General features: G+C 57.3%; 1 protein-coding gene across 1 annotated transcript in view; it reads left to right on the top strand.

The window, feature by feature from the left end:
- The first annotated feature begins 923 nt into the window (after positions 1–923).
- The window catches only part of ITGA9 (integrin subunit alpha 9), a 286,676-nt gene continuing 277,839 nt past the window's right edge, over positions 924–9,760 (top strand). The window contains exon 1 of the mRNA XM_029049589.2: positions 924–1,159. Within this exon, the coding sequence (XP_028905422.1) occupies positions 924–1,159 (236 nt within the window). The remainder of the gene's footprint in view (positions 1,160–9,760) is intronic.

Below are 9,760 nucleotides of genomic sequence, written 5' to 3'. Positions count from 1 at the left end.
CCTTCCTCTCCCTCCTCCTCCTCCTCCCGGTGCCCCCGTCCCCGCCTGCCGGGAGGCCGCTGGAGGCAGGTTTGGGGTGTTGGCGGTTGTCGTTGGGTCTCCCGTCCCCCGGGCCCCGCTCCATCGGCTCCCCCGGCGCGGGGAGGGGCGGGACGCCTGGGCCCGTCCCCCCCCCCCCCAGGCCCCTCCTCCCGGCCCCCATCCCGTGCCATCCCGGCCCCCATCCCGTGCCATCCCGGCCCCCATCCCGTGCCATCCCGGCCCCCATCCCGGCCCCCATCCCGGCCCATCCCGGCCCATCCCGGGCCCCGGCCGGCGGCTCCGCTCGGGGCCTGCAGGGGGCGCCCCGGGCCCGGGAGCGGGAAGCGCCCTGCACCGAGCATCTCCTCCCCGCAGCGCTCTGCACCGCACCGCTTCGCACCGCACCGACCACCGCGCATTCACACCCCGGCACGCACGCACGCACACACACACACACACACACACACACACACCCAGACCCAGCCCCAGACCTCCCCGGCTGCACAGGCGGGCACCCACCCGGACTCACCCGCACCCGGGCATCACAGAGCCCGCACGCACCTCCCCGGCAGCAGGGGCGGCTCCCCGGGGTGGGGACCGCTGCGGACAGACCACCCCACCCCACCCCCTCCCCGACCCCCGGGCGACCCCCCCATACCCCGGAGCGGAGGGAGGGAAGGGGGGAGGGGTGGGCCGGCGCCGCCCCCCGCCCCCCGCCCCCCGCCCCCCGGCCCGCAGCCGAGGGGTCCCGCCCGGACCTCGGATTAAGCGTCGCGAAGGCGGGGGGTCGGAGGGTCCCGGGCCGCGGCGCCCCCCGTCCCCGCCGCCGCCCGCCGTCGGTCCTCCCGCCGCCCGCCTTCTGCCCGCCCTTCCGGGGCCGGTCCTCGTGAGCGGAGCGGGCCATGGGCCGGGGGTCGGGCCCGGGGGATGCGGGGGGTTCGGGGTCCCGGGGGTCCCGGGGGGTCCGGGGCGGGGGTCTCCGGGCGCTGCTGGGGGCTCTGTCTGCGGCGGCGGCGGCGCTGGGCTCTCTGGGCTGGGGCTACAACCTGGGCCCGGACCAGACCCTGCTCTTCCAGGGCCCCCCCGACTCCTTCTTCGGCTACGCCGTCCTCCAGCACGTCCACGACAACACGCGCTGGTGAGTCCCCCTCCCCAACCCTCCCCACCGATCCCATCCCCGAGGACCCCGGGGTCCCCCATTCCCAATGGTTCCCTTCCCCGTGGACCCCGGAGTTCCCCAACCCCCACCGATCCCATGCCCGAGGACCCCGGAGTCCCCCATTCCCAATGGTTCCCATCCCCGAGGACCCCGGAGTCCCCCACTCCCCACCTATCCCATCCCCGAGGACCCCGGAGTCCCCCATTCCCAATGGTTCCCATCCCCGAGGACCCCGGAGTCCCCCACTCCCCACCTATCCCATCCCCGAGGACCCCGGATTCCCCCATTCCCAATGGTTCCCTTCCCCGTGGACCCCGGAGTTCCCCATCCCCCACCGATCCCCTCCCCGAGGACCCCGGAGTTCCCCAACCCCCACCGATCCCCTCCCTGAGGACCCCGGAGTCCCCCATTCCCAATGTTTCCCATCCCCGCGGACCCCGGAGTCCCCCATTCCCAATGGTTCCCATCCCCGAGGACCCCGGAGTCCCCTATCCCCCACCGATTCCATCCCCGAGGACCCCAGAGTCCCCCACTCCCCACCGATCCCCTCCCCGAGGACCCCGGAGCCCCCCACTCCCCATCGATCCCCTCCCCGAGGATCCCGGAGTCCCCCACTCCCCACCGATCCCCTCCCTGAGGATCCCGGAGTCCCCTATCCCCCGCCGATTCCCTCCCGGAGGACCCCAGAGTCCCCTATCCGCCACCGATCCCCTCCCCGAGGACCCCGGAGTCCCCCATTCCCAATGATTCCCATCCCCGAGGACCCCGGAGTCCCCCACTCCCCACCGATCCCCTCCCTGAGGATCCCGGAGTCCCCCACTCCCCACCGAGACCCCCATCCCCTTCAGATCCCATCCCCGAGGACCCCGGAGTGCCCCACTCCCTTCCGATCCCATCCCCGATGATCCCGGAGTCCCCCATTCCCAATGTTTCCCATCCCCGCGGACCCCGGAGTCCCCCGGAGTCCCCCACCCCCCACTGATTCATTCATTCATTCATTCAATTGTAGTTATTGAGCGTTTACTGTGTGCAGGGCACTGTACTAAACGCTCGGGAAAGTACAATTCGGCAACAAAGATAGACAGTCCCTGCCCACAACGGGGTCACAGTCTAGAATCTCATCCCCGAGGACCCCGGAGTCCCCCACTCCCTACCGATCCCATCCCCGCGCGGCCCGGAACCCGGAGCTGTCCCTTCAGTGCTGTTGGCGTCGGGCACTGACTCTGTACTGAGCGCTTAGGACAGGCCCGACGGAGCAGGTTGAAAGGTCCCCGGGGTGGGGGGGTGGAGGGTCCCCCTCCAGCGCCTGGGGGATGTGGCGGGTCTGTTGTTTGTTTGGGTACCTGGGTTCGGGCATGTGGGGGGGTTGTGTGATGGGTGTGTGTGTGTGTTGGGGTGGGGGGAGGTTCCTGCCCCTTCTTCCCCGGGCACGGGCCCCTGAAAGTGGGGAGGGGGAAACCCGCGAGCCCGTTGTGGGCAGGAATGTGTTTGTTTGTTGATGCCCTCTCCCGAGCGCTTAGGAGAGTGCTTCGCACACACAGTAAGCGCTCGATAAACGCGACCGAAGGAACGAACGAATGGACGGAGAGGAACCGGGCAAGGAGGAGCGGCGTGGTACCGAGCCCTCTGGCATAACGCCCCCTCCCACTCCTCCCACTCGTCTGCTACTGTGGGTGGGACCCACAGACGTCCATCCGTCCGTCCTTCCATCCGTCCGTCCCTCCATCCGTCCGTCCGTCCTCCTGCGGCCTGGGGAGGGGTCATCAGGAGTTTAGGGGCCCCACCTCCCCACCGAGGAACCAAGGAAGACCCGGTCCCATGGGGATGGGGAACGGCCATACCCGATGCCTTCTGTGGTGTGTGTGTGTGTAAGTATGTGTGTGTAACAAAAACTCCTCACCATCGGCTTTAAAGCAGTCCACTACCTCGCCCCCTCCTACCTCACCTCACGATTGTCCTACTACAACCCATCGCACACACTCTGCCCCTCTTATGCCAACCTTCTCACTGTAACTCCATCTCATCTATCTCGCCGCCGACCCCTCGCCCATGTCCTACCTCTGGCCTGGAATGCCCTCCCTCTTCAAATCCGACAGACAATGACTCTCCCCTCCTTCAAAGGCCCGACGAAGGCCCATCTCCTCCAAGAGGCCTTCCCTGACTAAGCCCCCACTTTTCTTCATCTCCCACTCCCTTCTGAGTCACCCTGACCCGCTCCCTTTGCTCTTCCCCCTCCCAACCCCACAGCACTAACGTCCGTATCTGTCATTTATTTATTTGTATCGACGTCTGTCTCCCCGCACCTAGCCTGTAAACTTGTCGAGGGCTGGGAATGCGTCTGTTTATTGTTGTGTAATCCTCTCCCAAGCACTTAATGCAGTGCTCTGCACATAGTCAGCACTCAATAAACACGATTGAGAGAGAGAGAGAGAGAGAGCTGGGTGCTCAGACCACCCTGCTCCAATTTGCAGAAACAGAAGCTTCTAAGGCTGAGGGATTGAGGGGCAGGGAATAGGGAGAGGGGTATGGACTGGGAGCAGCTGGCCCCGGGTCAGGGAAGAGACAGGTCTTGCTACAGCTTCCTCTACTGACTTCGGGTTCACTCTCTTCCAAAAATAGACCCAAGCCTCTTTCTCCCTTTCTCCCCAGCAACCCCCTGCCTCTGTCACCACGTTTGCCTGCTCATTCCCCCACCTCAATCCTCCTCCTCCCTCCCGGGGCCCTTACCAAGGAATTGCGGGCCGCCCATGGGACCAGAACCCTTCTCCCTGTCCACCCCAACACCCCCGAAGTAACTTCATCCGGAGTGGGCTGGAACAAGCGGGCCTGGTGCGTCGAGGAAAAGCACGAACCACGGAAAAAAAACGCCTGCCCTTTTCTGACACATTTTCTCCATTCCCAAAATAGCTGGGGGAAAGGGAAGGGCTGGGGTCTCCCGTCAGTTTGGAGGCTTGGCCGAAAGTCTGGGCCAGGGGCTGGTTCTGAGCAAGACAGACAGGGCAGGGGGTGGGGGTGGGGATGGGTCCCTCGACGCCCGGTTCGTTGGAGGTTCCCCTCTCCCCGTCTCGTTGCCCGCTGATCTTGGGGCTGGGCACTTGCGGTCTGGGATTGAGCAGTGAAACTGTTGCTTCAACAGCGACCCGGGAAAGCCTCCCTCCTTTGACAGCCAGCCTGAGGTTCAATCCAGGCCCCCTGGGAGGGAGGGAGGTCTCGCTGAGCAGGTGGGCCCTCATACACACACACACACACACACACACACACACACACACACACACACAGCTGCAGTCCCCCCCGCCCCCCGGAGCCGAAACCCATCTGGGAGTGGTTAGGAGGGGGATCAAGGTTGGGCTGTTTCTTCGGAAGATGGTGGAAGGCTGGGCCGAGGGCTGTGGGGCCTTTTAGTCATGAGCAGGGAACATGTCTACCGACTCTGCTCTAGTATACTCTCCCAAGTGCCAAGTACAGTGCTCGGTACAAAGTAAGTGCTCAATAACTATCACTGATTAATTGATAGTTGGTAGCTTCCCCCTCCTTGGGAATACCCAGGGTTCTGGCACGCCTCATTCTGATGCTGCTTTTGGGCCTGAGTGCTTTCTTTTGGAAACTTCACAACTATTGGTCTTCCCTGCAACCGCATAAAAGCACCACGTTGTGAGCAAAGCCGGTTCTGGATCCAATTAACGGTCAACCCTAGGACGCATGGAGGAACCGTGTGATTGCGTTTCTCTCCGATCCCCATCCTTATAATAAAAATTATGGTATTTATTAAGCGCTTACTTTGTGCCGGGCACTGTATTAAGTGCTGGGGTAGATACAAGCAAATCAGGCTGAACACAGTCCCTGTCCCACATGGGGTTCACAGTCTTAATCCCCATTTAACAGATGAAGTAACTGAAGCACAGAGAAGTGACGTTATTTGCCCAAGGTCACACAGCAGACAAGTGGCGGAGCCAGGATCAGAACTCATGATCTTCTGACTCCCAGGCTCGGGCTCTATCCACTAACCCATACTGCTTCTCTTGGTCATTTGACCCTGCTAGCACCCCCTCTCCACCGGCTATACGGCCTTCTTTTTCCCTAGGCCTAGGCCAGTCACCCACGAACTGAGGAACGTTAAAAAAAACCAAAACCTTGCCTCACGTTCAGCCCCCTTCTTCTTCCTCCTTGAATTTGGGCTTTCTTTCTCTGAGTCAGTCAAGCACATTTACTGAACGCTTAGTAATGATAATAGTAACTGTGGTATTTGTTAAGTACTTACTATGTGGCAAGCACTGTTCTATGAATTGGGTTCACAGTCTAAATCCGTATTTTACAGATGGGGCCCAGAGAAGTGAAGTGACTTGCCCCAGGTCGCCCAGCAGACGTATGGCAGAGCGGGGAGTAGAACCCATGTCCTCTGACTCCCAGGCCCATTCTCTTTCCACTAGGGCACTCTGCTCCTTACTGTGTGCCAGGTACTGTCCTAAATGCTCCGGGGCAGCCAATTCCTTTCCTCTTAGGGGTTATTCCTCCCCCTGACTTTGCTCCCCATGAGCAGGAGCAGTCCTCTAGAGTGTAAGCTCGTGGTGAGGAGAGAATGTGTTTATTGTTGCATTGTACTCCCCCAAGCACTGAATACAGCGCTCTACACATAGTAAGCACTCAATAAATACGATCAAAAGAATGAGCAAAAGGAGCCACATCCAGTCCAAGCCCCGGGGGGTGTGGGAGTGGGGTTCGTCCACCCCCCCCCCCCCCCCCCCCTCCTACACCGTGCTTTAGAAAAGCTCCTCAACCAGTCTGGGTCAGAAGACCCTGGAAGAAGCAGCAGCAGCAGCAGCAGTAGGTTTCCAATTCCGGGAGCGAGTCCTGGGGGCAGTCCAGATTGGGACAAGGACAAATATCCAGGCCCCTTCTGATCCTGGGCATCCGTTCCCAGAGAGGGTCATTTAGGGGCTCACCCAGTGGCTATGGGGGAGTCCAGAGGGTGACAGGGATAAGGATCCGGGCCTTTTCCGGCCCTGGGCACAGCTCTAGTAGGGGAGACCGGCAGACTCAAATCATTTTCTGTCAGTGGGAGTAGCAGGAAGGCCGACGATACAAATAGCAATAGCATAGATGGCATAAATACGTGGTGTTCACGGATCAGTATAACAAAAATAGGAATCATTGTGTTATCTGTGAAGTATTTACTATGAGCCAAGCACTGTACTAAGCAGTGGGGTAGATAGAATATAAGTCCTACGTGGAGCTTCTAAGGAGGAGAGAGAACAAATTTTGAATCCCCATTTTGCAGATGAAGGAACCGAGGCCCAGAGAAGCTGTGACTCGACTAAGGCCACACCCTAGGTACGTGGCGGAGCCGGATTAGACTCCAGCTCCTCTGACTCCCAAGCCTGTGCTCTTTCCATTAGGACATGCTTCTTCCCAGCACGGGCCTGGGAGTCAGAAGGTCCTGGGTTCTAATGCCACCTCTGCCACTTGTCTGCTGTGCCACCTTGGCCAAGTCACTTCATTTCTCTGTGCCTCAGTCTCCTCATCTGTAAAATAGGGATTAAGACCTTGAGCCCGTTGTGGGACAGGATGTGGGACCTGATTTGCTTGGATCTACCCCAGCGCTTAACGAACGCCATGCACATAGTAAGCACTTAACAAATGCCACGACGATTATTATGATTACATAAGTGCTAAGGAACTTACTTAAACACCAAATGAGCTGTTCTTTTAGTAGATGTAGCTTGTGTCAGGGGGCGTGCTCTGAATGGGAACAGGAACAGCGCGTGTCTGCAAACATCCACAAAGCCTGCCTCTCTCTCGCTCCTCGATACGGACCGATCCCTCAGCTGGCGAGACTGGAACTGGAGTAGCCCGGAATAGAAATGAGTGGATTCAGGCCGATGTCCAATGCTCCCCAATGCATTTCTTTCACACCCCCTTGGCCCCCAGAATGATTTGGGTGGTCTGCCTTCCTCCCTGGCATCTCGCCTCTCACGTCTCTGGCTCTGGGGACGGATCGATACGTGACGCTCCAGAAGAAAACGAATGAAGGAGGGAGAAGGGATCTGACTTGGGAGGTTTGGTGAGGTCGTCAGGCGGTTGTGAGGTAGGGCCCTTGGAGGAAGGATTTGGCATCAAAAGGGAATCGGGATGGCCTAGTGGATAGAGCCTGAGCCTGGGTGACAGAAGGATCTGGGTTCTAGTCACGGCTCCTCCACTTGTCTACTGTTTGACCTTGAGTGAGTCACTTCACTTCTCTGGGTCTAAGAAGTTCCCTTATCTGTAAACTGGAGATTGAGACTGTGAGCCCCATTTGGTTCGGGGACCGGGTCCAACCTGATTTGCTCGTATCCACCCCAGCGCTTAGTACAGTGCCTGGCACATAGTAAGCGCTTGACAAATACCACAATTATTATTACTATCTCAGAGTAATGTTTCCTGCCGTTGATCCCGCTGAGGATGGTGGAATCACTGATGCTCCCGGGGGCTCCAGAAAGAGGATGGGGAGGTGTTAAGAGGTGTTAAGAGGGGAGTCCTCTTTGAGTGGCAAAAAGTCAGACCTGGAAAGCCACCTGGTTTGCGTAACTTCCGACAAAGCCTTGGAGAGACAAGCGAGGCGGGGTGGGGGGAGTCTTCAAGTCGGATTGGATTCCATAGCCAGCTGCACTGTGATACGGTCTGGCTCCGATAAAATCCCACTCCTCATCAATGGGTCCTTCTCCCCATGGCTGACTGGATTCTTTTGAAGGCTGTAGCCACCTAGCAAGGGGTCTGGATACTCTCAAGTGACTCTGGGGACTCTTTTGTGGGGATTTAGGGGTGATAAGATCCAGCTCAGCTGCTCCCTCGCAACCTCCGCCACATATATGTATATGCATACACATACAGACACATACGTGCGTGTGTGTGTGTGTGTGTGTGTATAAGGGGGAAAGGCCTGAAGATTCTAGAATAGGGAATCTATAATATTAATAATAATAATGGTATTTTGTGGTGCTTACTATATGAGAGGCACAGTAATAAGCAGTGGGGCAAACGTAAGCTAATCAGGTGGGACACAGTGCCTGTCCCACATTGGCCTCATGTTCTTCATCCCCATTTTCCAGATGAGGGAACTGAGGCCCAGAGAAGAGAAGTGGTTTGCCCACGGTCACCCAGAAGACAAGTGGAAGAGCTGGGTTTAGAACCCAGGTCCTCTGACTCCCAGGCCCGTGCTCTTTTCAAAGACCACGTTGCTTCTCTCCCTCAGAGGGAAAGCTCACTGGACTGGGATAAAAATAATAATAATAATAATGGTATTTGTTAGGCACTTACTATGGGCCAAGCACTGTACTAAGCACTGGGTGTCATTCACTCCCTTGGTGACAACAGAGCTTAGCCAATGACAGGAGAGGAACTAGGCTAGGAGGAGGGGGTGGGGAAATGGGGGTGGAAGCTGGTGTGTGCCTGGGACGTATGAGCAAAACCTGGGGAAGGGATGGTAGCCCCTCGCTTTAAGGAAAGGATGAATTCGACATCTGGGAAGACCTCCCATGACTTTTGGGGTTTCCACCTCTAAGCTCCCAGAAAGAGTAGCATCAAACTAGAGGAGCGACCTGGGGGTGCACTACCAGAGAGCCCCAAGGGTTCCCTGGACATGTTAGGAGCAACCATCGAAGGGGATTGGCTGGTGTTCCCAGATTAAGTTTAAAGATTCTCTTGACTTCTCTAGACTCTGCTGCTCATGGGCAGGATATATTGTCCCCTCCCAAGCACTTAGCACAGTGCTCTGGACACAGTAAGTACTCAATAAATTCCACTGATGGATTGATTGAATGATTAAACAGCTACTGTTGTAGTTGAAACCCTTAAATGAAGTAAATGTCGGTTACCTGTTTAGAACTAAATAATGATAATAATAATAATGATGATATTTGTTAAGCACCTAATAGGTGCCAAGAACTGTTCTAAGCACTGGTGTAGATAGAAGTTTGTCAGGTTGGATGCAGTTCCTGTCCCTTGTGAGGCTCATCGTTTTAATCCCCATTTTTACAAATGAGGTAACTGAGGCACAGAGAAGCAAAGTGACTTCCTCAAGGTCACACAGCAGACAAATGGTGGGGCCAAAGAGTGTGCTAGAATGATTCGGGTGGGTAGAACCTCCAAATTGAGAGAGTGACCAGCACAGGGGAAGGGGAGGGATTTGACTTTCCTCAAGATGGCAGTGAGAAGCAGAGTGGCTCAGTGGAAAGAGCCCGGGCTTGGGAATCAGAGGTCATGGGTTCTAATCCAGGCTCCACCGCTTGTCAGCTGTGTGACCTTGGGCAAGTCATTTAACTTCTCTGTGACTCAGTTACCTCATCTGTAAAATGGGGATGAACACTGTAAACCCTATGTGGGACAACCTGATTACCTTGTATTTACCCCAGTGCTTAGAGCAGTGCTTGGCACATAGTAAGCGCTTAACAAATACCAACATTATTATTATTATTATTATTATCAGGGACAGGACTGGTCAGCCTCAATCGATCAATTAATCAAGAAGCAGTGTGGCCTAGTGAAAAGAGCCCATGCTTGGAGGTCAGAGGATCTGGACTCTGCCCCTTGTTAGCTGCTGACCTGGGG

This window comes from Ornithorhynchus anatinus, chromosome 21, assembly GCF_004115215.2.
Source record: "Ornithorhynchus anatinus isolate Pmale09 chromosome 21, mOrnAna1.pri.v4, whole genome shotgun sequence".
Classification (NCBI taxonomy): domain Eukaryota; kingdom Metazoa; phylum Chordata; class Mammalia; order Monotremata; family Ornithorhynchidae; genus Ornithorhynchus; species Ornithorhynchus anatinus.
This window is presented reverse-complemented; position numbering and strand designations above follow the sequence as displayed.